Source organism: Mycteria americana, chromosome 10, assembly GCF_035582795.1.
Source record: "Mycteria americana isolate JAX WOST 10 ecotype Jacksonville Zoo and Gardens chromosome 10, USCA_MyAme_1.0, whole genome shotgun sequence".
In the NCBI taxonomy this organism is placed as follows: Eukaryota; Metazoa; Chordata; class Aves; order Ciconiiformes; family Ciconiidae; genus Mycteria; species Mycteria americana.
This window is the reverse complement of record NC_134374.1, coordinates 121,985-148,070: the sequence shown is the minus strand read 5'-3', so window position 1 is coordinate 148,070 and position 26,086 is coordinate 121,985. Positions and strand designations below refer to the sequence as shown.

General features: G+C 47.4%; 4 protein-coding genes across 9 annotated transcripts; 2 read left to right on the top strand and 2 right to left on the bottom strand.

Moving 5' to 3' along the window:
• The first annotated feature begins 457 nt into the window (after window positions 1–457).
• On the top strand, window positions 458–7,616 carry FUNDC2 (FUN14 domain containing 2). Of its 4 annotated transcripts, none has more exons than XR_012777342.1 (6): window positions 497–578; window positions 1,052–1,212; window positions 2,604–2,679; window positions 3,879–4,013; window positions 4,667–4,861; window positions 6,957–7,616. XR_012777342.1 is itself a non-coding variant. In XM_075513398.1 (6 exons), the coding sequence occupies exons 1-5, from the start codon at window positions 504–506 to the stop codon at window positions 4,742–4,744; spliced, it is 525 nt and encodes a 174-aa protein (XP_075369513.1). In that variant the 5' UTR covers window positions 497–503; the 3' UTR covers window positions 4,745–4,748; window positions 6,957–7,616. The 4 variants fall into 4 exon arrangements, 3 of the variants coding, with proteins under 3 accessions (XP_075369514.1, XP_075369513.1, XP_075369512.1); XM_075513398.1 differs by having other exon boundaries at window positions 4,667–4,748; XM_075513399.1 differs by having other exon boundaries at window positions 458–578; window positions 1,062–1,212; window positions 4,667–7,616.
• Window positions 7,617–8,340: 724 nt separating this feature from the next.
• On the bottom strand, window positions 8,341–14,260 carry CMC4 (C-X9-C motif containing 4). The gene is made up of 3 exons (XM_075513403.1): window positions 14,188–14,260; window positions 13,200–13,267; window positions 8,341–9,830 (listed from the first exon to the last, which is right to left on the bottom strand). Exons 2-3 carry the CDS (start codon window positions 13,255–13,257, stop codon window positions 9,661–9,663), a joined length of 228 nt encoding a protein of 75 aa, XP_075369518.1. The 5' UTR covers window positions 13,258–13,267; window positions 14,188–14,260; the 3' UTR covers window positions 8,341–9,660.
• MTCP1 (mature T cell proliferation 1) lies at window positions 13,200–15,061 on the bottom strand. Of its 2 annotated transcripts, none has more exons than XM_075513401.1 (4): window positions 14,929–15,061; window positions 14,657–14,827; window positions 14,452–14,503; window positions 13,200–13,267 (listed from the first exon to the last, which is right to left on the bottom strand). In XM_075513401.1, exons 1-3 carry the CDS (start codon window positions 15,034–15,036, stop codon window positions 14,456–14,458), a joined length of 327 nt encoding a protein of 108 aa, XP_075369516.1. In that variant the 5' UTR covers window positions 15,037–15,061; the 3' UTR covers window positions 13,200–13,267; window positions 14,452–14,455. The 2 variants fall into 2 exon arrangements, with proteins under 2 accessions (XP_075369516.1, XP_075369515.1); XM_075513400.1 differs by lacking the exon at window positions 13,200–13,267 and adding an exon at window positions 14,232–14,370.
• A 3,242-nt stretch (window positions 15,062–18,303) lies between these two features.
• On the top strand, window positions 18,304–25,216 carry BRCC3 (BRCA1/BRCA2-containing complex subunit 3). Of its 2 annotated transcripts, none has more exons than XM_075513396.1 (8): window positions 18,304–18,430; window positions 19,845–20,029; window positions 20,603–20,688; window positions 21,377–21,465; window positions 22,096–22,151; window positions 22,751–22,882; window positions 23,456–23,499; window positions 24,476–25,216. In XM_075513396.1, exons 1-8 carry the CDS (start codon window positions 18,374–18,376, stop codon window positions 24,625–24,627), a joined length of 801 nt encoding a protein of 266 aa, XP_075369511.1. In that variant the 5' UTR covers window positions 18,304–18,373; the 3' UTR covers window positions 24,628–25,216. The 2 variants fall into 2 exon arrangements, with proteins under 2 accessions (XP_075369511.1, XP_075369510.1); XM_075513395.1 differs by lacking the exon at window positions 18,304–18,430 and adding an exon at window positions 19,234–19,392.
• The last annotated feature ends 870 nt before the right edge of the window (window positions 25,217–26,086 follow it).

Here is a 26,086-nt window from a genome sequence, read left to right as displayed (position 1 = left end):
ATGGCAAAAGGTGCTGTTTCTGCAGAGTGACAGCTCACAGCTGAGCAAGAGCCTCCCATGTCAGGGGGCACAAACCGCCACAGGGTTTAGGAAGCTTTTAAGATACCCTTGGAGCCCCCTTTGTTCCTACCCCGGATCCCACAAGCCCCCTCGTGCTGCGCTTATACTCTGTACCTGAGCCGGTCCTCCTGGGAGATGCCACGACAGAGCCACCCACCAGGGACACTGGGGCTGAGGGGACCCCTGGAGCCACACCTGAGCAGGTGATGCTACTGCAGTAGCAGAGGGAAAGATCTTTTAGAGGGGCATGCCGATGGACCCAGGCGGGCGCTCAGTCGACGCCAACGTCTGCCCACATGCATGGCCACAGCCGGTCTACACCCACGCGCGCCGCTGCGACTTCCCCACCTCCTCCCAGCGCGTTCCTTCTCTCAGTGACGCGCCGGGGGCGTGGCGGGGCGCGGCCACGTGAGGCGGTGCCCGCGCGCCTGCGCCTGCGCAGCATGGTCACGTGCCCGTGGCAGCCCAGTGGCGGCGGCGAGCGGAGCCCAGCGGTGCCATGGCGGTGCCGGGCGGAGGTGGGGTGGGGTGGGCCGGGCCGGGCCGGCGGCGGGGTCCTCGGCTTCTCCAGCTCGGCTCTCCCAGCGGAGAGCGGGGCCCGTGCCCTGCGCGGCGCCGTTTCTATTGGCAACGTGCAGCGGGCGGTACCGGGGCCTGGCGCCGCCTGAAGGCTCGAACCGCCGCAGGAATCTCTAGGGGCGGCTCCCGGGACAGGGCTCCTCAGCCCACGCCCCTTCCTCAAGGGCATGACCTACGGGAGCACTGAGGGGGGTGAGGGGTCCCGGGGACGGGATCCGAGGGGGTCTGAGGGCTACTGGGAGGCTCTGAGGCCCTCGGGGGAGGGCGTGGGGCCTGGGGGTTCCCAAAGGCCCGGGGGGAGTGCCAGGCCCTGTGGGCTGTATGACTGGGTGGGGGTCTCATGTCCCTGGGGAGGCCCTGGGCAGCTGGCAGGGGGCTATGGGATAGCAGTCCTGGCACTGAGCCTCTCCAGGTGCCTGCAGGTGTGAAGGAGGACTCTTTCAACGTGCTGGATCTGGCAGAGTACACGAAGAACCGGCCCTGGTGGCGCAAGGTCTTTGCCCCCAGCTCGGGGTCGAGCACCGAGAAATACAATGTGGCCACACAGCTGGTGATCGGAGGGGTCACAGGATGGTAAGATGTGCTGGGGTTGCCGTTGCTGCTCGTGGCAGGTAGGATACCTGCGGGCAATAGCCAGGCTTTTGGGAATACGCTGACAGATGCAGGGTGGTCACCTGGCAGTCTTTCAGAGAAGGCAGGTGTCCAGCTTGCTTAGCCCACTGTGCCCTGGCACGCTTTGCTGAACTGTGGGAGGTCTTAAAAGCTGGCTCTAATGTGGAACTGAAGAACTGAGATTATCTCCTAGGGAAGAAAATGGCATCAGGCTTTAATTTTTGAGGTGAGATAATTCTCTTTAACTTCTGGCATAAAGTGGTGGTGTTGAATTTAGGACAGGCAAATATGAGCCTCTTGGAACAAGGCTACCTTCTTCCCTGAAGGTGGATGTACTTCAGGCATCTGCACAAAAACCTCCTGTGGAGATGGCTTATTGTGCCTGTGGGCATGGTTCCTGGAGTTTCATGGTGCTTGTAGCAAGTGCTGGGGCTGGTGGCTTGTGGCTCTATTTGCAGCTCCATTCCCACAACAGCATTGTTTGAGTTGAAAACTTGGTGTAATCACACTGCTTTGCTTCTTGCTGTGCCTCTCTTCTTTGTCTGGCACAAGGGTAACCATTTAAAAGTGTGTGACAGATCTTAATTTTCTGATAAAAATATGAGCTGGCCACCTCTCTCCTGTATCTTTGCTAAGCATATGTATTCACAAATGGGTAAGAGTAGGTTGCTGTTGTTTTGCAATGTTGATAAGGAAACTGTGGTCAAAGTAAAGTCTGTTTTGGGTGATACAATACACTAACCCTTTGCTGCATGACTGAGCAATGGGGTGGCGCTTGCTTGAATTCTGGTGGCTGCAGTGATATCTTTCATGTTGAAAGCATGTAACCCAGTTTGGAGACCAGTATAGCTTTAGACCACTGCTGTCTGCTGGTTTCAGCATCTTTCCCTTCTGAGAAATGAAAAGGAAAAGTAAGCGGTTGTTTGGCAACAAAGAAGCTTGCCTTGTGATCTGCTCCTCATGCTCTATCATGGAGCGGCAGCAGATGTGCTGCCTAATTTCCCTTCAGAGATGATAACAGTTAAAAAAGCTAAAATCACTTGTTGATTTTGATGAAATCACATGTTTCTGATTACTCTTTTGGGAGAAGGTTGACGTTGAAGAGATAAGAATTGAAGCCGCAAAAGGCTGAAATGTGATAGTGAGAAGTAAAAAGCTATAAAGCATCACTTTTGCTTGGCGCAAATCCTTTCTCTTTCTCTCTGGTTGTATGTGGGTTTCTCCTGCAGTTTGTCAGGCTGTATCCGAGTCTTGGGTAATTACTGCCAAAGACAGCCTTGCCTGTGGAAAGCATGCTGAGGAGTGTGTGTTTGGTATCTCATTCTCCTGACTGGATCCTTGTTGATTTGTAGGTGTACTGGATTCATCTTCCAGAAAGTTGGAAAGCTGGCAGCGACGGCAGTGGGAGGTGGCTTTTTCCTACTTCAGGTGTGTATGAACAGTGGACCAGGCTTTCCGAGAACTGTGCTGGTGAGGACGAAGGGCTGTCTAGTGATCATTACCTGTTGGGACATTTGGGGCCAGTTCCCCGCTCTGCCAGGAGCTCTGTGTGGAGGTGGATGTCAAGGACGTGCGTTCCCTGGGGTACATAGATGCAGCAGCAAAGCACGATCAGTGTGTGTAAACATAAGGATTGCCAAAAGGTGCTATCCGCTTAGGGTCTGCTAACATAGGCCAGGCCAAAGGCATGTGGGGGCTTTTACTGCAGGGGCACCTGAGTGAAGCAGGAGGCAGCCTTTGGCTGCGGCAACCTGTGCTGCTGCTGCAGGACTGTCTGGTCAGAACTGGCTACTGTACTTAGTCCTGTGCCTGTGGAGATGGTGTCCCTGGAAGGACAGCCCTGGATGTCAAGAGGGATTTGTCCATGTTGATGATATGCTTCCTGTCAACCTGGCTACCTGAGGAGTCAGGCCAGCACAGATGGGGCTCTCTGTAAAGCATTGGGGAAGAGGAGAGAAACGGAGATCTCTTTCTGTCCTCAACCACTTCTCCTGGTTTCCAGGAACCCTGGCACTATTGGGAGCTGCTCAGATGTGGACATCTAGCTCGTACATCCTGCAGGAGGCAGAACAGTTCTCGGGCCTCACTCAGTAGTCTTATTTGTTTGCTTCTCAGGCACTGTCTTGTCTGTGACTTATTCTCCCTGCTCTTCTGGCTCTGCTTGTTCTGCTGAAAGCCAAAAGCTTGCTCTGAGCAGGGAGAGTTTCACTGCTGAATCATCCTGACCAGATAAAATATTTAGAGAGGAACAGGCTATTAATAGCTGTGTCCACCCATAGCAGCAGGAGAGCTGCAGAGAGTCCCAACAGTATATGTGGCACTTGTGAGGGGGGGAGATGATGTCAGCTTTACATTAGAGAAGAGAGGCTGAAGGAGGCTAAGCTGCAATGTGTGCCCTGCTGTTAGGGGATTACTGTGGGAGACGGATGTTGCAGGACAGTTAATACAGCTACAGGGGTGATCCTTTGTCCAGTTTTTAAGCTAGTGTGCTCATCCTTTCAGCCCACTGGACCCGTGTGTGGGAAGTGGCTGCGGTCAGGGAAGGTGGGTGGGCAAGGGGGTCTGTTTAGCCATGGTCATGCAGGACTTTACTCCAGGAACTTTCTTTCCACCCCTCAAAACTCTAGATTGCAAACCACACAGGATACATCAAAGTGGACTGGAAGCTAGTAGAACGGGATGTGAACAAAGCCAAGCAGCAGCTGAAATTTCACAGCAGTGGTAACAAAATGTCTCCAGAAGTGAAAAGTAGAGTGGATGAGGTGAGACAACTCTCCCAGGGCGTGTGCAGGTGCTTAGCTGGAGGGACAGCAGAAAATGTGATTGACTCCTGGGCTGTTTATGGATCTTCTATTGTGAAAATACAAGGCGGGAATGCTGGCATGACAGCAAAACTAGAGAGATGGCAAAGCTACCTATGCATATTTGGGACAGCCAGCATGGCTTCTAGGCATGACACCAGCTCACCATGTGTTGCTGCAAATTCCTTGATGTTGGGCAAAAACATGCTGGAGTTGTGGGGAGAAGTGTCTCTTCAGTTTGACAAGAAAAGCTAAGCAGATCTGGCAGCAGAGTGGCCTAGTTGTTCTGGACTCTGCTGTACCCTGGTCTGGCACACACAGCCAGCAGACTGGCTGTGCTGGTTGTGGGAGAGCCCTGGAGCGTGTAGGCTTGGACTGCAGCTCTTGGAGTATCTGGGCTGCACTGGGACTGGATCGGTTCAGGAGCTGTACACGCAGCAGGGAGATTAGGGAGGGGAGATCATTAGGTAGGATACTTTCCCAGACCTGAGCAGTGGCCTCTCTCTGAGCATCACTTGCCTTGGAGAAGAGCCTGAGGGATGTCTTCTTATGGGGAGGGTGGGTGGGCGACCTGCTGTTGTTGAACACCGTTGGCTCTTCTCTCCCCTGCTTAGGTGATCATATTTCTAAAGAAGAATGTTATCCTGACTGGAGGTTTTGCTGGAGGATTCCTGCTTGGAATGGTGTCCTAGAATGGTGTGCTCGACTCTCCCTTCATGCCCAGCCTCCCCTGCCCTCCTCTACTGCTGTTGTCTCTCACTTAGAAGTCAAAGGATGTTGCCAACAGGCTCAGTCCCTTCTGCTCCCAGGTTCCAGCCCTTATTTCTTACAACACTGCTTCTGATTTCCAACTTTTTCCTCTGTCTGGCTGTTAGGGTGCTGGGATTGGTCTGAAAGCTTATGACTCCCAGTGTATCATTGTGATTCCTTTCCCCACCAAATATGTCCAGTCCCAAATTTCCTGATGAGTTGCAGCCTCAAACATGCAGCAGCAGAGAAATCTCTTAAATGCGCTTCTTCCCAGGTGCTCAGGGCTGTTACATGTACATTTGTCTGCCAGTATATGTGTACAACAGCTGTCAGCTGTTCGCTGCTATTTAGCTTGCAACTTTTTCTGCCCCGGTACCCGGAAAGCCTGTGCTTCCCTCTGCACAGAGATGGTGTGTGCAGTCCAAAACGTGCTTGGCTGTCCTGGGGTGAATGCAGAAGTGGCAGGGGACAGCCTGGACTGTGTCCAGAGCAGGTGGGTAAGAAGCAAGTTCATGCCATATGTGGTGCTGGGGGTTTTCCTGCCCTCCCCCTGTCATTGCACTGCATGTAGATGGCCATTTGGCTTCTCCTCTGCTGTTATTTATACCCCTTACTGGAATTGCAGCACTGGCACTACTGATGGAAACTGAGCACCGTGGGTGACTCTCCAGGCCCTTTCCTCATTATGTGTTCTGAAAGTCACCAAGCTTCCTGCACTGTAGAGCACCTTTCTTGCTTGCTGGCTAACTGGCTCAGCCTTCGAAATGTGCTGAGGCGCTCTCTTGTGGTGGGCAGGCTTCCAGCATGCTTGACTGCTCTGTCAGTACTGCCACTTACTGTAAATCGCCTTGGGTCTCAGACTGGTGTTTCTAGGTCTACCATGACTTTCTCTGGCCACTTCGGCATTGGTGATGCTCTTAGAGCTCTAACCATGTGAGACAGGATTGTAGACAGGAAATTCATCCCTGTTTAGGGTACATTGTACTGGTCCAGGGTCCCTGTTGCCAGCTCTACTGGAGTGGTGGCAGAGGAGGATGTGCAATCTGGAGTGCAGTCTTTTACCTGCCTCTGCAGAGCACAAACTCCATCTCCCTGGTCTCTGCAAGCAACCGAAATGACAAAACTGTTGGGAAAACCAGGTTGTGCTCTTGTGGGAGTGGCGCATTTCTATACTTTCTGGTTATGTTCCTTCCTTCTTTGCGTTTACCATTTCCACAAAAAAAGCTGCTTGCTTTATTCCATCAGCTGCAGGCCTTCTCCTGCAGGTCATGAGGCAGCCCAGATGCAGAGCTCAGCTGTTTTTGGATAGTCTGTCCCAGTGCAGCTGTGTGCAGAGAAGAACTCTAACCTACAAGAGAAAATTATAAAAAAAAAAAAAAAAAAAAAAATCCCTTAAAGGTGTTCTGCACTGGCTGTGCTGGGCTGGCATTACTGCTTTCCAGAGTGCAGGGACTTGCATGACAGCGGGGTGATGTCCTCCAGCAGGTACATTTAGGAGTTCTTGCCAAGAATGGGTTTCTTTATGTGAAAGTCAGCCCATCCTTCAATGGGAAACATGCTAGGGAATGATGATGGGCATGGATGATCAGGATGCAGCACCTGGCTCAGCAGCTGCACCCCATCTCCAATGCTGTGTAATGCCTTTCTGATCATCTGCTGCTGCTCTCAGTATAGCTAGAAATAGGGATCTTCCCCTGAGAGCTGCTGGAAGAGGTGGAATGGTGGGTTCTTCCACCAGAGTTTTTGGGCTGAGCACTTGCAGTTGTTAATTTTGTTTCAGCTCTGTTGATTGAAGTGTCAGTGTAGCAATACATTGATTTAGCTGAGGTTTTCTCACCCTCAGGATCTGAAAAGAGGCTGCAGGTAACCAGAAAACAGAAGTTGGTATATTTGCTCCTGTCCTGCCATACATGGCCAAGGAGAATGAAGGAGCCGCTGGGCTCAATGTCCTTTTAATGATGGTCTTCCTAAAAGCCATCCAGGGCTGTAGGAGTGATGTGATGCAGCAAATAGGTCTTCAGTAAATTGGTGTTTGGGAGTGGACTGACAGATGATGGTGGTGGTTTTGGTTTTTGGGTTTGGTGTTTTTTTTTTTTTTTTTTGGAGGAACCCTGCAGGGCTAAACATGCATGAATCAATATATTTGTATTGCAGGGTATCTCTTGTTCCTGTAGGAAAACAGCATTGCTGCCCCTCTGCCTGGTGTGCTGCATAACACAACTTCTGAGATGCACTAATCTCCACAAAGCTTTCTCCAATGACAAAGCTTAAAGTAAATTATTAACAGACCTTAGGGATGTTTTTCAGGCTCAAATAAGTCAGTATTTCAGCCCAGCCTCAGGGAAGGGTGTACTGGGTTCTGCTCCACGGGGTCCCGATTTGCTGCTATGGAGAGAAATGGCCCAGAAAGGGAGCTAAAACGCCTCAATTGCTGCTGGAAGGGGAAAAAAGACACAAATTCCTGTTGAGTTTGATGTGAATGCAGGCAGGGATGGGAAAAGGACATCAGGATCTGGCAAAACTTTCTGCTCTGCCTGTGTTGGGCTTGTGGCTGGCACCGTTTGGTGCTGTGGGCCTACGCTGGAAGCTTTGATGCTGAATCAACCTCTGTGGGGATGCATTTTCATTGTTGCAGGTGCCAAGATGAGGTGTTCCTCCCCTCCCTGCCCCTGCTCCTTTTGGTCTTGTTTCAACAACTTCTGGTGTCTGTTCCAGTATGAGAAGGTTTAAAACACTAGGCTTTTAAAGTGTTTTTATATATTGTATGTAAATGCTTGTTGAAGTGATATTTTATTAAACAGTTTTGCTCTAATAGCTTCTATGTGTGAGATCTGTTGACTTCTTGGGAACCAGCATGGTTTTGTCTTACCCTGTGTGTTGCATTTGTCTCACGGGAGCAGTTACAGCCAGTCCAGTAACATGAGGTCACCAGCCTTCCCTCTTCTCTCCGGGTAACCATGGGCTGCCTTAATAAATCCCTCTCCTTGATGATCCTGGCACCAATCACCCATGTTCTCAAAAGGTGGGATGCTTCTGGGGCAGGAGGTGGTTCTGCTGCCAGCCTGGCTTCAGACCCTCACTGCTGAGCAAGTTTGTTCACCTGAGTAGAAATGGGCATATGGAGACAAGGCTTTTCTTTTTAATTGGTGCAACAGAAGCCTAAATATTTTTTTTTTATCATCTATTAGTGACTTTCTTTCCACTGCTCCTGCTCAGATAGGGCAAAAGGGAAAAATGAGCTACTTGTCAAGTGTTTGAGCTGCTTCACAACATTGTCATCCCTTTCCCCTACTTTTCAAGAATACTAAAGCACCCCTATTTTGTCTTAAGGGTTTTGGGGGGGGAGGGGAGCAGGAGGGGAAGGCGAGCCCTGAATTATTCTGATCTTGAGCCCCAGTTATAAAAATATCAAGCAGTTTCTATTTAAACATGATGATATCACATGTAGCTCTGGACTGTGAATGGTAGCCAAGCTGCCCAGCTTGCAGCTATGTTGTATTCTCAATAAACAACCACACTGAGACTACAATTTGTTCCAGTCATTTATTTTGTATCATGGTATTTCAGAGCAGTGAATACAGATGGTTTGCTCTTCTAGGCTTCAATACACTCAACTATTGTGCCTAGACTACAGTGGTCTGTTTATAGAAGCTGTATTTCATAAGTAAGTTGTACTTGATCACAGCACAAAAGTCCTTTACGGCTAGATCTAATGACAGAGTTAGGGGCCTAGTGGGTTCGAAGTCTGATATTTAGGTGCCTAGGCCCTGTAATGGACTTGGCACCCACTGAGGTGCCTGGACTCCTGCTACAGGGGACGGAGAGACTTAGCAGCTCTGAAGGGTGATGCAGGAACCCGTCTACCGAGCTCTTCCTATAGGTCACAGGAAATTCTGCTGCACAGGTGAGAACTTCTGAAAAGCCATCTCTCCCTGGGGTCCAGACACAGCTGGCTTGTGAGTGAGTCTGGAATGCTGTGTTGAAAGCAAGTGCCTACAACTGCTTGTTCAGTAAGCAGCACCTAAATCAGTTCTTGGATCTAGCCCAGGGCTTTTTGACAGGCCTCTGGGTACCAGCGGGTTGAACTACGCTGGGTTTGTAACATATTGCTTAAAGGTGTTCAATTATACATAAATTTATAAATTTTATATCAACAGTCAGATCTTTCAAATGAATATTGCTTTTTAAAAAAAAAGTCCTATTCCTGTAGCAATCCCTGAAATAATGTTCCTGTAACATCTTTGTCATGCAAATAGCAGCGTGTAGGCAATTCAAATATAAAGTAACTAAAAGTCTGCCAGTGGGAAAGTGAGGCACTTAGGCAAAGTGACTTGTAGTCACTCGTGATCTATGCAAGACCTAGGAACAATCCCCAGACCTGATTCCCGTTCTTGAGCTTGAACCACTGGACAGGCAAATGTTGTCTGGAACTACTGCATGATGGCAGCAATATCTTTGCTGTGTCAAGATGGGCTTGTTTCATGTGTCACGCTTAAACTCACTCACTCTGCTGAGCTCATTTCCTGTACCTCTCACTCCAGAAGCCAGAATAACTTGGTTCCAGTTCTCCATTTTGAGAGCAAGGATGGATTAGAGTAAGGTAAGCATTCTAAAAACATCAAGTTGACTTTTCACAGACACAGGTGCAATGCAAAGACAATGTAGATGATGTTTTGGTACAGAAAATAAAGTCTGTTAACCAGGCCATCTATTGGTACTGTGTTATACTTTTTGGTGTGCCAGGTGGTGTGTTCTGGGAGCGATCTGGCTTTCCTGAAAGTCTAAAGAAGGCTTAAAAAAACACACACGAGCTCTGCAGGTGAGTCCATTCTCCAGCACCTGCTGGAGCTGCATTGTGTTACTGAGGTGGTGGGGGAATTCCTTCTGAAGTCGCCTTAAACTTTTCTCTCTCCCTTTCTTCTTTCTCAAACCCTGAACAACAGATGGATCTGCCCTTGGCGTAGCAGGCGCAGCATTTCCGCATTTCCTGAAGCACCGTTTCACACTTAGACTCCATGTAGTTGTTCACTGGAAAATAAGAAGGAGACACTAAGTCTGCAGAGCGGAACAGGTTTTGTCCCCAGAGGGGATGCATCTAGCCCAGCCCTTCAGCTGCTGGGCAGCATGTTTCTCTGAAAAGCAAGAGCTGCTTACAAGCATTTCATCACTTCCTCTGCTCTACAAAAATCTCTCTTTAGTTCCAACTATCTAAAGCCATGCAAAGGCATCCTTGCTGTTGTGGATGGGAGCATCTTCAGTCCTCCAGTTTTGTAGCTATCACATCTCACTACAGTAAGAATGATGTTTCCCTTATTGCTGCCCTTCAACCCTTACTTTCTTTAGCCTGTGTGCTTTTAAGCTGGATCTTGTCATCCATGGTCTTCAAGCCAGCTGCCATCTCACTATAAGGTTTACAGCTGAGTGTAAATACAAGAGCATCCAAAGAGGACTTGGTATAAACAGGGACGTGTGCACCCTTCAGCACTGCAGGGTTTGTAAAAGGAAGGGGTGAGGAGTATGACTGCCAGCCTCCTACTGGTGGCCTGTTGTGGGCAGGCTGTAGCTTTGCAGTGTAACCGAAGCAGGCAGCACGCTAGCAGAAATGCTTAGCCAGACACCAGCAGCTGAATCCAACTGCACAGAGCTAGTGACACGACCACCTTCCACACAAAGGTCCCACCTCTAGCTCAGGAGGTCCCTTAGCCACACAACTGTTTCTTGAACTCCTCTCACTTTCCTTCCTAGGCTTCTCCTCTTGGACACTGCCAGAGCTGGGACATAGGGCTAAACGAGCTCCTAGTCTGACCTGGGGTGACTGGGCTCATGTCTTTGTGCGTGGCAAAGCTACGCCCACCTCTGTACTTTCTCCATATTGCCTTTGTTTCAGGCTTGGAGAGATTTCACTTCACTGGCAGGTTCAGGCACTGCAGGACACAGGTGATTTGTCCAGCATCCTTTCTGCCCTAGCGCTTTGCTGGCTGCCACTGTCAGCTGAGATGGCAAACCCCACAGTGCTTTGCAGGACTGGCCACCAGGCTCTCGGAGAGAAGCCCTGCGAGTATGTGACCAGGCTGAGTCTGTGGCTTGAATTAATAACTACCTGCCTGTCTGCATAGAAGGGCAGGGCATGCAGAGCTACCCGCTCTGCCTTGAATGAGCTATGCAACCACTACACAACTGCACTCACCCCCCGACCCACCACTGATTCTTAAAAGACTAAAAGCAATGGCAACCTAATGTGAGACAAACACAGCACCCACTGGACAGCCCAGAAAGCAGCAGTGAACGCCTTCCCGTTAATGAGCAAGCCTGATCGCTGGGCTATGAATTCCGTAACTGGGTTGGTGAGTGACCTGTAACACAAGCACAGAGGTCACCCCTGAGAAAAAGGTTATGGTGATGTTACTGCTTTGTGCAAGCTGGCAGCCTAGGAGGCATGGCAGGCCCTTTGAGAGGAGAGCTAATCTCTCTCTGCCATAACCTGCTGATGACAAGTTCTCCAAGGCTCTCCTAACTGTTCCTCTGCCTGTGCAGGTTTGTTTCTAAAACTATGGCTATGTACAGGCACACCCTGCTATCTGTCAGGGATGCATTCCTGAAAAGCACAACAGTTAGTCATACAATGGATAGCAAAACACAAAAGAGATTTACAGTGGGCATTCAGTCTCACAGAGGAAGCAGGCAAGATCTTTTGGAACAATGACCCACTCCAAAATCAGCCTTTGAAAAGCCAGCATCTCCCAAAGGTCCTGCTTCTGCCCTCCATCCTCTGCACTGTGTACACTGTCTCTGCGTATTTGCCAGTTAAGGCTCTGTATACATCCTCTATTGCATTAATTCTTACAGGGAAAAATTGCTTTGCTGTCTGTCAACTCAGCTGCTTCATCTGTGCAACTCAGACAACTCCACAGCACAATAATACATGAACAACAACAGCACTCCAAAATGATAGCTAGAGAAGCGGTGGACAGTGGAGTGTGCATATAGCAGAGTCAAAGAGCTTCTTTGCTAACACTTAACCATTCAGATCAAATCTGTACACAAACCCACACAGGTAAAACACTTGGAATAACCTCCATGAATATTATAAAAAGAACACTGTCACAGATGGGACCAAAACAGGGTCCAACATTAGCTTTTAAGTGCAGTTACTATGGGGGGAGAAGGCAGCCCGTCACGGGAGAATGCTCCAAACCACGAAGACAGTAAAAGGTAATATCTAGACAAATGTTGGGAACATGTAGAGGGGGTTGTTTGAGCCTTTGCTTTGAGCTGAACACAGCTTCCAAAAAACAATCCTGGGAAAGACAGACATCTACCAATAACTGACTATTGCTTTTCCTTACTTTTTCCCCAGATGCTTTTCCTCCTATGCTCCTCCCCAGTCATTGGGGTGGTTGTGTTACCTGCACAGATTGCAATCACTAGTTTGCTGCGGCCTGAAAAGCCATCCCTCTGCTTCCCCAGCAGGACCCCCTCCTCCCTCCCTGCTATATTTTAGCTAACCTGCTTGTAGTCTGCAAATAAATTAAAGGCAGAAATGAGTTACTGTGGAACTGGCCTGGCTAATTTTATCTGTGGCATCACTAGCCTCCTGCCTCATCATCCCTACACCATGAGTTATTCTCACGTGAAGCTCAGAGCATGCTGACTAAGGGCTCCACCAGGTGAGTTAGGAAGAACTCTTTCCCATATGGCTGAGCTTCCTTGGCACAGAGGAATGTTTTCTCTTATGCGTTCCATAAGGCAAATCCTTCTCCAAGAAGCAACCAAAATTTTTTAAAAATATTGTCCTCTGCAAGTAACAAGCCTGCTGTCCCCAACTCAGGCTCCCAAAACACATTATAATCTCCCTCACCCCTAAAAATATTTAGCTAAGCTAACACAAAACAGCTGTTAAAGGTCACCAGAGGGATACCATCTCATACCTTGACGCCAGATCACATATACCTAACCTGTGCCTCACAGACATCTGCCTGACCTGCTCTTAAAATACTACTGGAGCTAGAAGCTCTGCAGTCTTCTCATACAATCCACCCACTACCTCACTACTCACTCTGTAAGAGAGTTTATTATAATGTCTAGCTCTCCCCGCCTACAGCTGAGTCCCAAGACTACACATGGGATCTTACTACCAGCATGGAGAACACTCTGAAATAAGCACAACATTACTTTTACAAAGACTCTGTTTTGTACTAATGGTGTCTTGTTATTTACAATCAAGCACAAGGGAATTCTATTAAAACCAGACATTATAATTTTGCTTGCTTTGCAATGAGGTGATGCTAATGTGCTTGCTTTCTTCCTTCTCAAGGTGAAAGGAAAATAGGGTTAAGTTAAAAGAATTAAGTTCCACCAAAAATCAAGACACCAAAAAGACAAAATGACACTTGGTACCTTGCAAGCATTTCTGTATTTCACAGGCTTGTTTCTGGCAGGGATCCTTCTGGGACATGTTCAGAGAACTAAAATGATAGGAAAATGTTACTGTAGAAATAATGTGCTTTTCAGGGGTGGGGGGGCAAGACACTGTCTTAAAGCCAAGGCTTTAAAGAGCTCCCAATTTCCCTCTCTGTCACAGACAGTTCAGAAAACACCTATTGCTGCTTGCAGATGCCTGCCAACATACACAAGAATTCTCTGTGTCTGGCTTAAGGATGATAATGTGGACAATGAATACGGGAAGTTTTATGTTGCTAGGCTTGAAGGTCTTTTTCTTTTCTCTGGTCAAAATGTGTCCTTTTCCACTTGGATGCACAAAGATTCCAGCAAAGATTCAAATTAACATGGCTGACTAATTTTTAACAGTTCTGTGCCTCTAGACCTTATACTAAAACATGTATTTATGTAAAAGCCCTCTCTGTGAGCTTTGTACAACCAAGGATTTGGTGTAAGTCATATAAAGGCAGCTGGAGGAAGCATTTAAAAAAACAACCAAACAAAACAACTTAGTTGTGTATGTCCCATAAAGACAACAAGGAGGGCTTTTTTTTTTTTGTTCCAGGAGAAAGCCTCTTGGAAATCCCCCCCCAAAACAGACTGGAGGACAGCTCCATCTTGTTCAAATCTCTAGAAAGCAGGATTTCAGCAGCTGTGACACCTGTAACGGTGATCTTCTGTGAGAGATCAAAAGACAAGCAAAAACTGGTGGTACTAGTAGTTGGATGGGAGACCTCTACAGGAAAGCACTGCTGTTACCGAAAGCAGTGGTGGGACTTCAGCTCCCTCTGAGCCGCAGTTCAGCTCCTGACCCTGCCCAGAGCTATGGAGGTGCTGCCTTTGAAATTTCAATAATTCAACGGCCCACAGCACTTTTCAATATTGCTAGGGCATTATTTCCAGCATCCTGGCCAAACTCCACTTGGGGCAATTACATTCTGCCTACCTAGAACTCCCCCTGATGTTTCACTTGGACACAATACTCCTCTTCACTGCCTGTCCTAAACTCTTGTGTGATGTTGCTGTGTGTTGTTTAACTGCTTCCACCTCAGAGGTGGCTGCATTTCAGTGGAGAGAGAATCATTTATTGTACAAAATGTACAACGACATCTTCCTAGAGCCACTGCTCCTGAAAGACAAAAATTCATATTAAAGAATGACTGGGAATAAACAGAGCACAGTACAAAGCAGGGGTAATGTCTACACATACCAGATTAATCACCAGGCACGAGTTTAAGCAGCAGTTCTTCAACACCACCAAGCTGTAAGCGACAAGGAAAAGTTCAATACGTCTACAGTTACTGTGGCTGAGCTAATGGACTTCAACAAAATAACAGTCCTTTGCCGTCCCTCAAGGATCTCAAATGACTTCACAAACAGGCATGACTATGGTCTATTGTTGCCACCATCCTTACCATGAGATGGTGCTCTATCTCCCAAACGCGAGAGTTACTATCCCTGTACTGCTCACCCTGGGACAGCTGCCACATATGAGGCAGCCGGGATGGGGGGAGCTGGCTGGGTCGCAGCGCCTCACCCAGGGGAACCTGAACTCTTTGGATCCGAGCCCTCAGCATACCTTCCTCCTGGGGGAAAGTAACAAAAAGAGCAGGCAGTTACTGGCAATGCAGTAGAGGCACCTGCAATAGCAAAGCTACAATCACTGGGAAGCTCAAAGGACACTTGCCTCTTCTGCAGCCACAAGCCACGTTTTGCGGTGCTCATCGCAGTAAACACCTATGCGTCGCACCCACAGTCGGACAGGAGGAGCGCCAGCGTGCCCTCCTTCTGCCATTCCCTCAGTCACTTCAGGATGCTCCCGTTAGGTGGACGGCATCAACCCGCAGGATGCACGCATGGTCTCTTTAGCTCTGAATACATTCACGGAGAAAGCTCTCAGACCTGAAAGGCACCTCTGGGTGGCGTCTGACTTACTGTATGAGATGCTATGTGCTGCAATGTCCCTAAAAGTCAGCTTGGGAAACTAAGGTGGTGCCTAAGTGAACAGAAATTTCATGACAAGTTGTACACTGGGACATGCGTGCTGTATAGCGTTTGTAAGGCATTCTGGGGCAAAAGGTGCTATTGGTACAAAGTTAAACCCTGTGAATATTGGCTTTGCTTATTCCACTAACAGTCCTATTAACAGTCTTTGTGTAAAACAGGGAAAAAAAGGAAAAAGAAAAGTGATTTACACAGGAGTTCCGTGGCTAATGATGGTCTAAATCCCAAAAGCAAAACTTGTGACAAGAGGTGAAATTAGCTTAACAAGAACGAAGATCACTCTGGAGACAAAGCATGAAACTCCGTATGCACGACTCTCATATTTGGAACTTGCAGAGCTGTCATTGTGAAGGGTCCTTCGTCTCATCTCTCAAGAGGATGGCAGCATTGTCCATTCATATACAAGCTTCTTGAGAATAGCTCTCGTGACTTTGCGTAGTTCGGCTTTTAGATGGTTACAGAGAGCCACCAATACCAGCAGGGGCAAAGAAATTTTGGACATTGAGGTGGTTCTTCCTATCGGAATTTTTGTTTAATAGCAAGTTTATCTGTATACCAGTTAGATCAAGCTGAGCCATTAGCAAATGAAGGTCAGGGGAAATGATTCTCTCTTTCAACCCTAGAAGAGGTAATCAAAATGGTACAGACAGTCTTCATTCTTTATCTAGGTTTAAAGTAGAACAGAATTAAGCTGTAATACACATAACATCCTCCTGCTATGAAGCAGATGCAATATTCCTATCCCAGTGAAACACAGTGGTCTTCTGAAAACTTGTAAAGTTATAAGGCATATTTCAGACAGGAGCAAGAAAATCTGGGTACAAAATAAAGTAGGGAAAGTCAGGGAAAGAAAAAAAATTGTTATACATTGGGGTACATATATAACAGGAAATACACTTCCATGTTGCCTTCTATATCTTACATCAGTGCTTCTCTACCTTTTTGAATCAAAGGATCACTTAGCCTTTTCGAAAACAAAACACCAACCACGGATCAGCCTGAACAGCACTGTCACAGTATTTTAATTTCTAACAAAGAAAACTTTGAATGTTCTTTTATTATTTCTTTTTCTGCCATTCTGTTTGTTTCCTTGCTTGATGTGTGGGAATGTGTATGTGCATTATAAAAAGCACCACTGTTCTGAAGACCACCCTGTGATGTGGCACAGCCATTCCAAGCAATGCCCCAGCAGCTGGATCACTGGCATTTAGAGGACTGTGACAGCAGACTGACAAGCCTCACAAGGCCTTCAAGAATAAGCTGTGAGGGTTAAAGGGACATTTCTGTAAGTTCTTTTCATTCTGCTTTACCATAAGTCACTTTACAAATTTAAGCCCATGTGTGGAAATCACTTTGCCCAACAGCGAGATGCAGCTATTGCCACTGCTCATTTTCAGTCAGCTGAATGTAATCACCCAGGTTGGAATTCGGCCAGGATACTCTCCTACTCTGCAGTAAATTGCCAAAAGCTACATCATGACCAAAAATGCTCAAGAACTTGCTTTTATTCCATTCAAAGCTGGAATTCAAAGCTCATCATCCCCAGAACCAGAAGACTCAAGACTGACTTCCGTATTTGAAAAATACTACTCAGTAAGTGAACACTATTTCCTACAGCAAGTAAACTCTCCTGGAAGGTCTCCTATCCAAATACTAACCTGGTTCAGTCTCGCTGAACTACAGGTAGGAGGACTAAAGCAGAACATGTATGTTTGTGTTTATTGTGTATGAACATGGTAGTAATGATAGGTACAGGACTGACAGAACAAGGTCTCATTGCAGAGGACAATGTGCAGAATGGGCAGTGGTTAACATGTGTTTTCACCCTTTGCCCCACTAATTTGTCTCAAACTTCCTCTGAACTCCATAGCTCTGAGTTCACTTGCCAAAGTTCAAAGGCCCAGTCTGGCCTCTCTTTTCAACAGTCTCTAAGACTGTTATGAAGGTGCGCAGTTAGTGCCACAAATAAAATCTTGAGGTCAGGCAAAACCGTCAATTGGGTTTGAAGTAAGACAGGTCTGTCTTTAGTACTCAAACATACAAAAGAAACAGGAGATTTGTAAAAGCATGCGCTTACACATTTGCACCTGAAACCTTAAGAAGGGAAAAACATATACAATTCCTATTTTTGCAGATTTTATCAGAAAGCAATAAAAAAGCCTGAAGGAAGATATGGGTGAAAGGAGAAGTAAGCTTACTTAAATTTAAAACAAGTTGTAAAACCTGTTTCTTATATTGCTTGCTTCATAATCTATTAAAAAAACCACCACATCCAACAAAAAAACCAATCAGCTTAAGTTTGCAGTATTGCAGTGTCATCCTTTGACACAGATTTTAATTTTCCCATCAACATAACTGCACAAGTCTGAGCTGTTTAAGGTATTGATTTGGGGAGATTTAAAGCCCAAGCCCCATGGACAGAAACAAGACTTGCAGGTATTCTGTCCATCTCAGCATCAGGCCTTAGAAGTTTAATGCTGTTCTGGGACCTGGTTGGATTTCTGAGCCATACAATATATTAATAAATGTTAAAAATGGCCAGGAGGAGGACTGCATCTTGTGGTGAAGACAATTTATTTGCTTTTAAATTGGGTACATTAAAATATTTTATGAAAACAGTGAAAGAAATTGCTCCAGCTGCCGCTTGGACCATCCCCAGAGCTGGAGCTCAGCATGCTGAACAAACTCCACCCTTTATTACCTTTTATTTTAAAAGGGGACTGGGTCAGATTGTTAGAAAAGTTCAGCTGCCATTTAGGCACCAAGGGAAAAAAGCAATACTGAGGCTCAGTGAATTGGGCACAATGTTGTGCTAACACCGCTACACAGCTTTTGGACCAAGGCTGGCCAGTTTGGCCTTCTGGTGGAGAGTGTGCAGCTGCCTGCACACCTCTGTGCATGCAGTCTTCAGGGAGCTAAAAGGGAGCTGAGCTTTCCTGAAAAACCCAGCCTGCATCTTGCAACAAGTCAGGGATCAGATGAGCTGTCTGCTGATGTAAAGAGCATGTTGACTCACTCTAAAGCTTCTTCTTGGGGGTTTGGACTCTACTCTGCCTGGAGCACTCGCCCTGAGCAAGCACCTCCGTGACTCCACTCTCCACTCTGCCCAATCTACTGAGGGGTAGCAGATGCTCACCGACCAGCCGGGGCTGTCCAGCAGTTTGGGGAGGGAAGGTCTAGCTTTGGTAGGATCTAAAGAAACAGGAAGACAAAAAGAGATGGACATAGTCTGGGGGGAGCCCCGGAGAAGGAAGGGGAGGACGAGGAAAGGGGTGCGGGAGCCGGGCCTGGTGAAGAGCCGGCCGAGGAGGGGGTGTGGGGGACGGTGCGGACAAGGGGAGCAGGGAGGGCAGGATGGGGAAGGGGTGTGGGGCCGGTGCGGACGGCGGGCGGGCCGGCCGTGGTGAGAAGGAGGCGGGAAGGGCCAGGGAGGCCCGGCCGCCGGGGCGGGAAGAGGGCGCAGCACGTCTCCATAGCAACCGCCTCCCACCCGGGCCGGGCCTGCGGGGTTCGGCGGCCGCCCCTCGGCATGAGACGGCACCAGGCGGAGCGGGAGGCGCCGGGCCGGGCCCCTCGGGCCGCCCGCCCGTGACCTACCTGCAGCCCCACGCCAGGTGACAGCCAGCGCCGTGTGCACCGAGCAAAGCCTTCCCCCGCCCTCCCCTCTGACCCCGCAGCCTCCCCCCGGCTGCTCGCAGGCCCCAATGGCCGGCGCACAGTGGAGCCCCGCCCCGAGCCGGGTCGGGCCGCCCCGCCCCGTCCCCCTCCGTTCCGCCGCCCGCCCCTCCCCGTACCGCCCCGCCCAGCGGCTCCAGCGCGGAACCCCGGAGCCGCCGTTCGCGTGGGCGACACGGCGCTTCCGCCGCGCAGCACCCCTCTGGCCTCTCCGGAAGCCAGACTGCACCTTGGCAGCGCCGATTGGCTGGAAGGGCCAGCGAGCCCCACAGGCATTGGCCTTGCTGCCGAGTGCGGGCGAGGCAAGTGGGGTTTGTCCCCGCCTACTTCCGGGACTGGTGGGGAAAGACGAGCGGGTGGCAGCGAGATGGCGGTGCAGGCGGTGCATCTGGAGGCTGATGCCTTCCTGGTGTGCCTCAACCACGCGCTGAGCACCGAGAAGGAGGAGGTCATGGGGCTCTGCATCGGCGAGGTGCAGGGGCTGGGTGGGGCTGCCGCGGGGAGAGACGGGCTGCGCGCGGGGGACACAGCGGGCGGATGTGCTGCCTGGGCGGGGTTCATGGCTTGCGCCGGTGTGGGCCGCGGGATAGCAGTCTGCGGGCTCTTCCGAGCGGGGCTTGGTCACCGCGGCAGGAAGCGTTGTACAGACCTGTGTGGGGGCGGTTCCCTAGTGTAGCCGTGCTGCTGCGCCTCCGCCCTCCCCTTTTCGCTCCTGGCTAGCGCCGAGTCGTGGTTCTAGCTGCTGGGAAAGTCAAAGCTCAGACTCAGGAAAGCTTCCCATGCGCACTCCTGACTGTACTGTGATGTGTGCCTTTTCCCTACTGAAGGTACAGGAGCCAGCTTTTTCCTTGAGAGTGGGTGTTTCTTTAGCAGAGGAATTTCTTTAGCAGAGGAATGATCGATTTTTTTCTTCTGTGTCATTAGGTTGACACCAGTCGAATTGTTCATATCCATTCTGTGATCATCCTGCGCCGCTCCGATAAGAGAAAAGACCGTGTGGAAATTTCGCCAGAGCAGCTTTCAGCTGCTTCTACGGAAGCAGAGATATCCTTTAGTAGAGACAGCAGCAAACTCGCTGGTGAAGTGGTTTGCCTCGGACCTCTTTTTATGTGCTGTGTTTTAGACTTGTTCTAGTTGGCTTGAAGTTGTCTGCTGCTTCCCTCCTACAATTGTTCAGTTTGGAGGGCTGTGCTGGCAGTTGCCATTCTCTGGAGTCTTTGTTGGTTCCAGTGTTTGCAGTGGGATTGTGTTATAACTGTTTTTTATAATTTCTTTGTATTTGGTCACAAGCAAAACTGAAGTATGTTTTTGGGGGAGGGTAGCAGTTCAGCAGGGAGATTTAGTCAAGATGAAAGGTTGACAAGTCTCTGTTTCCAAGCGTGGTGCACTGGAGATCCTTTTCCTACATACACTCAAGGATGCTGTTTTGGACAGCTTGCTGCCATGTCACTTACTGCCACATGCAAACAAAATGTAGTTTGCTTTTGCAGCAGTGGCATCCTGCCAGTGTTGGGGAAGATGCTTCCATCAGCTTCCTGCCATGTGTCTTGTCACCCCTCTAAAGGGATCTGGAATTCTGTTGACTGATGAGAAACTCTTTTATAACTCTGTTGTTTTTTCTTGTACAAAAAACTTCTTCCATTTGCTCTGTTGGTTTCAAAAGCACCTTGACTCACACACAGGTTGGCTGAAATGACGGGACGTCCCATGAGAGTTGTGGGCTGGTATCACTCTCATCCTCATATTACTGTCTGGCCATCGCATGTTGGTAAGAGCAGTCTTGGTCTAGGTTCTGTATGAAAACTCACAGCTGGTTAATCATATTACTCGATTTACTGGATTTTCAGAGCTGCACATCCCAACTATCAAAGTTTGGTTTCTCAGACGTCCTCTGGTAGGACAGTATTGTCTGGGTGGGCTTCAGGAACCTCTGCCAGTATAGCCCCGTTCCTGTTTGTGTGCTCCAGGTGCTCAAACTGCATGTCACTCAGTAGTCACAGATCAGCTACTACTAGTACTACTGTTCTTCCAGACGGGAAAACTAGACCTAGAGTGTAAGGAACAGCAAAAAAACCCTGTGGGAATCATAGGTCTACTGTGATGATTTTTGACATCTGTGAGTGTTAATGCAAAAATGAAAACTTTTTTGAAAGAAGTGTGTGAGTATCTTATATGTGTTGGACATTATGGCTATATAGTGATCTGTGGCACCAGGCTGATGCTAAGATAATTTCTTGTTTTGTTAACTCATCTTGTATTTTTAAGATTTGCTATTTAATTACATTTTAAATTGGATCAGGTTTTTTTTTAACTTAATCACCTGGAGTAAGCAATCTCAAATAAAGCTTGTGACATTTGTTATCAAATTCCAGGTCACCCTTCAAAAGGTGGCAAATCTTTTTCCACTCCTTCAGGTGACCAGTGCAGTTCTCATTCTCTTATTTCTTTGTCTGCAGATGTCCGCACACAAGCTATGTATCAGATGATGGACCAAGGTTTTGTAGGGCTTATCTTTTCCTGCTTCATTGAGGACAAAAACACAAAGGTAGACAACTTAAAAATGGCAATAAACCCTCTAAGTACTCATGAGAAACATCAGCCCCGGGGCAAAGCTGAAATCCTTGGATGCAGCCTGCAAGAAGGGCTGACCTCTGATTGGAGCACAGTCAAAGAATAGCTAGAATGGTGATGTTTGGATTGTAATCCCAATGACAAATGAACAAGTTATTAATTACTCTGTGCTGATCCACAGCCTGGCTCTCCAGCCAGCAGAACTGCGCTGGTACTAGGGTTCTGGGACTGCATCAGATGGCTGCAGCATGCGTGTCCATTGAAATGTGTGAGTGCCCTTCAGCTGTTCGGTCCAGCAGATACAGCTTATTGCACCTCCATACCTCTGGCCTCTTTAGGAGATGCTGCTATAGTGTGAGATAAGCTAACAGTGGTGTGTCTTGTTGAGGTTTTCCAGGTAGCTATTGTTTAAGATTTTTTTCATAGTTAATGGATCTGTCAGTATGCGCTTGCAAACAGTTCCAGCATACCAATCAAAGCAAAAAGCGTGTACCTTTGCAACCTGTTAAAATGCTATTTGAAAGCATATTCTGTTTCCTAAAGGAATATTTAGTTTTAGATGATTTATTACTCTTGGAATCTGTCTTTCTGCTGTCTCTCTTAGACAGGCAGGATTCTGTACACCTGTTTCCAGTCCATTCAGGCCCAGAAGAGCTCAGAGTGAGTACAGCAGAAGAATATTATGTCCAGTGTCAGGTTGTATTTCATCTTGTCTCTCCTTTCTGGGTTGTCTCAAATAAGTGGCTTCTAGGCTCATTATGAGGAACAAATACTGTATAGAGATGCCTGAATGAGATCTCCTTACTTCTGCTAATGCAGGTTGCTTGAAGAAAATCTAAAGATTAGGACTGATTAATTTATCCTAGATAATTTAGTAGTTTAAGATTTGGTGTAGGACACTGTAGTCTGGGTATGAATTTGTGCTGTAATCCATTGTGTAGAAGGCCCACCCTTTTGCTTTCAACTCTAGAGGTTGAGGCTTCCAGCTTGCGTGGTGTAGAGTCCCTACCAACCGCACACACGCTGTACATCATAGTGTCAGTACTAGCCATCTAGTCACTTTAGCATTTTATCATTAAAATTCAAGACAAGTGTGTGGCTATAAAAGGCTTCCATTTGCCTATCAACTCAGGCATGTGTTCCCAAAAGTAAACCTGCAGCAATATAATGTGTTGGACAGACTGTTGCAGGTTTGTAGAAGTCCTTTTTTTTTTTTTTCTCTGCTGCTTTGAAGTTAATTGTATCTGATACCCTTTTAGATACGAAAGGATTGAAATTCCTATTCATGTTGTCCCCCATGAAACCATTGGGAAAGTGTGTCTGGAATCAGCTGTAGAGCTGCCCAAGATCCTCTGCCAAGAAGAGCAAGATGCCTACAGGAGAATTCACAGGTAACAACACTGGGGCTGCACCCCTCTCCAAGACTGTCTTTGCTAACATGTTCTACTGTTCCTGTACTTAAAATACCATACCTTACCTTTTCTGTACCTTAGCAGCGGTATAGAAAACAAGAAGTATTAGCAGCTCATATGCCTTTGTAGGAGAGCTGGTTGAATACCTTCACATTAAGGAATTCAAGTTTTCTCAGCCTGGCATACAAGAGCTAAGCATAACGGCTCCTTTGCTGCAACAAAAAAAGAGCTAAAGCATGTGTGAGCTAATGGTGGCACTTCAGTGATGTGTCTGTGTGTGACAGTAATTAGTGTTTAACCAGGGTAAGAGTGCTGAGAAGAAGTCTGATATCAGCTGGCTGTTTTTTTCTGCCTCTGGTGCTCAACACTGATGTTTCTATGCTGCAAGCTCTTTGTTATCCTTGTGAATGTACAGGGCTTCAACAAGCAAAGAGGATTAGATGTACCTGCAGTGTCAGTGACTTGTAGGTAGCTGGTTCTATAGCATGGGTTTGCCTAACATGCGATTCATTGCTATCTTGTCACTAATCTGCATTCTGTTCATTCTCTTAGCCTCACCCATCTAGACTCCGTAACCAAGATTCATAATGGCTCAGGTAAGGATTCCTTTTTTGCATGCGAGAATCCAGGATGCTGCTCCCAGAGTCAAAACAGTAGAGTCCTGAGCAGGGGTTGGTTTGGCTCTGACTTCCGGGGACAATAGACCACAGCTGTGTAACAGTCTCCCTTTGCCATTAAAGGCACTTGTAAATAACTATAAAAGCACAAACTTTTGTCTTTTTCTTTGCCGTACAGTTCATTTCCAATCACAAATGCTGTGTAACCCAGAGAATTCCCTGAGACTGTTATCTTATTACATAAAGCCTAGTGGAGGAACAGAATTGTAACTAAACACTTTAAAGGAAAACACCAAGGGCTGTAAAATAACCTAATCCTGGGGTTTATGAATGCTGTTGTATCCTTCGACCTTTGTACAATTGGTTAAAATTACAATAGACTTTGGGTTTGTTTGGGGTTTTTTTGGGTTGGTTCGTGTTGGTTTTTTTTTTTTTTTTTTTTTTTTTTAGAACAGCAAGGGGATTTTGCATTTGGTGAGTCTTAAAGTAGTGTCTGGCTGATCTATATGCATGCTTACATCTCCTGGCACTTCCTGTATGTTACATGCATATGACATCTTTGCCTTTGCCAGTGAGATAGGGTGAATCCTAATCCCACTTCTGTTCCAAGATAAATACCTCATTGTCCATTCTCACCTGTTCAATAAATGAGGCATTATTTGCCTCTGAATTTAGAAATTAATTAGCATCAGTTACGACTTGTATGCAGATGTCCAGATTTCTGTTGTAGATCTGTCATCCCTCCCCTGGGTGTCTAAAGGTCAGACTGAAATAGCTTCTTTCTCTCTTTAGCAAGCTGCTGATTCTGACTTTCCTGTGGGGATGTCTGGTTGCCTTGTCCAGGATGTTGGAGGGTTTCCTTGGCTGTCTCTCACGCTCTTGGCTTTGATGTTGTTGTAGCACACTGAGTCTTTTCTGTGTTTGCACTGGCATGGTATATTCTTGCTCTTTCCAGTGTTCACAAAGAACCTCTGCAGCCAGATGTCTGCCATCAGTGGGCCTCTCCTTCAGTGGCTGGAGGACAGACTAGAGCAGAACAAACAGCGGGTGCAGGAGCTGCAGCAGGAGAAAGAGCAGCTCCTGGAGGAACTAGCTGCTTTAGAGTGAAGGAGGAAATGCAGACCCTTCAGAAAAGAGACATGGAAAAAAAACTCTACAAGACCTACTCCTGGCTGAAAGGTGGCTCTACATTGCCTTACAGTGAAGATACTACTTGTGCCTCTTCTCTTGCCCCATGCAGCAAAGAGCACTTCTACAGGATAAGGGCTTTATCTGCCCCAGCTTGATGGAAAGCAGTGGTATCTCTCCAGGTGCTGCATGATGCAGTGCAATTCTAGCTCAGTGGTGGGGTTGGGCAGCATCTGAAGAGACTTCAGTTCTGGAGGGCACACACCTAGGGAACATGTTGTTTCTCCCTCCCCTATATTTTGACAGAAGTCTTACTGCTTTACATGTATTCCAGGAGCTTAGATCAGGAGGGTTAGAGGGGAAAAGTGTGTCCCTGCAGTCATGTCTGATGCTGCCAACTTCTGCCTTCTTTTAGTAGCTTCAGTTGACCGTTCTCTTATGCCTAGTAATGTTCTGGATTACTGGTTATCCACCCAGGCAGGTAAGAGGTGGAAGAGACTTGGAAGAACTTTGACATGGGATCTGTGTTCAGCATACTTCAAACCAAATAAAGAATTCCAAAGCCAGAGCTGTTTGGAGTAGGAATGAAATGGATGCCACAAAGTGCCAGTGCCTGCATTTGGGCACAGTCTGTATTCTCTTACTTCATGTAATGCTGTTGCATGCCTAGCACTGGGGTTCTCTACAAAATGGACGATTTCTGCTGGCTCAGTGGGAGAAGTGTGGTTCCTTCCCAGAAGGAAAAAGGTTAAGATGCTGACAAGAGAACTGATAGATATGCAAGTGTGTCATTCTTACATGCTGAACTTAATTGCAGAAATTTCATTAGATTGAAATGGAACAAAATACCTGTTGTTGAACTAATCCTTTAAATGTTCTTGCTGTTGCATTTCAGAGTATCCTCCATCACGTACATTGTCATCTGCATTCTGTTATGTGAAGTCTGTCTCATGTGAGCGAAGGAACCAACAGCACAGTTAAAACTTCTGTTTCAGGTCCTTGCTTCTAATCTAAATCCTTACATGCTCAAGTAGATGAAAATGAGCTGCCTGCATTACTGCAATGGAGGTTGTGACATTCCTGACAACTCATTGGCTTGATTGTTGCTTTGGGAGAATGAAAGTAACATAGCTGAGAAAGAGGCACTCCCTTTCCAGTGAATAGCCAACATTGATTAGCAACTGTAAATTGCTGTCAGACCTGAAAGCCTCTTAGCCAGCTTGTTTTTGTCAGACTTTTCACTTCACTTTTCAGTCTTTCTGCATCGATATTAGCAAAACCCCAAACAGTAGGACTTAACTTGAAGTAAAACGTTCACTACTTCTTTTTCCTTAAAAGTGCCATGAATAGTATTTTTAATTGGTTTTTGACAGTCAGTGTCTTTGGTCTGTTGTTTTCTATTGTATGTTTTTCTGTTGTTTTCTAGTTCAAGTGCTCC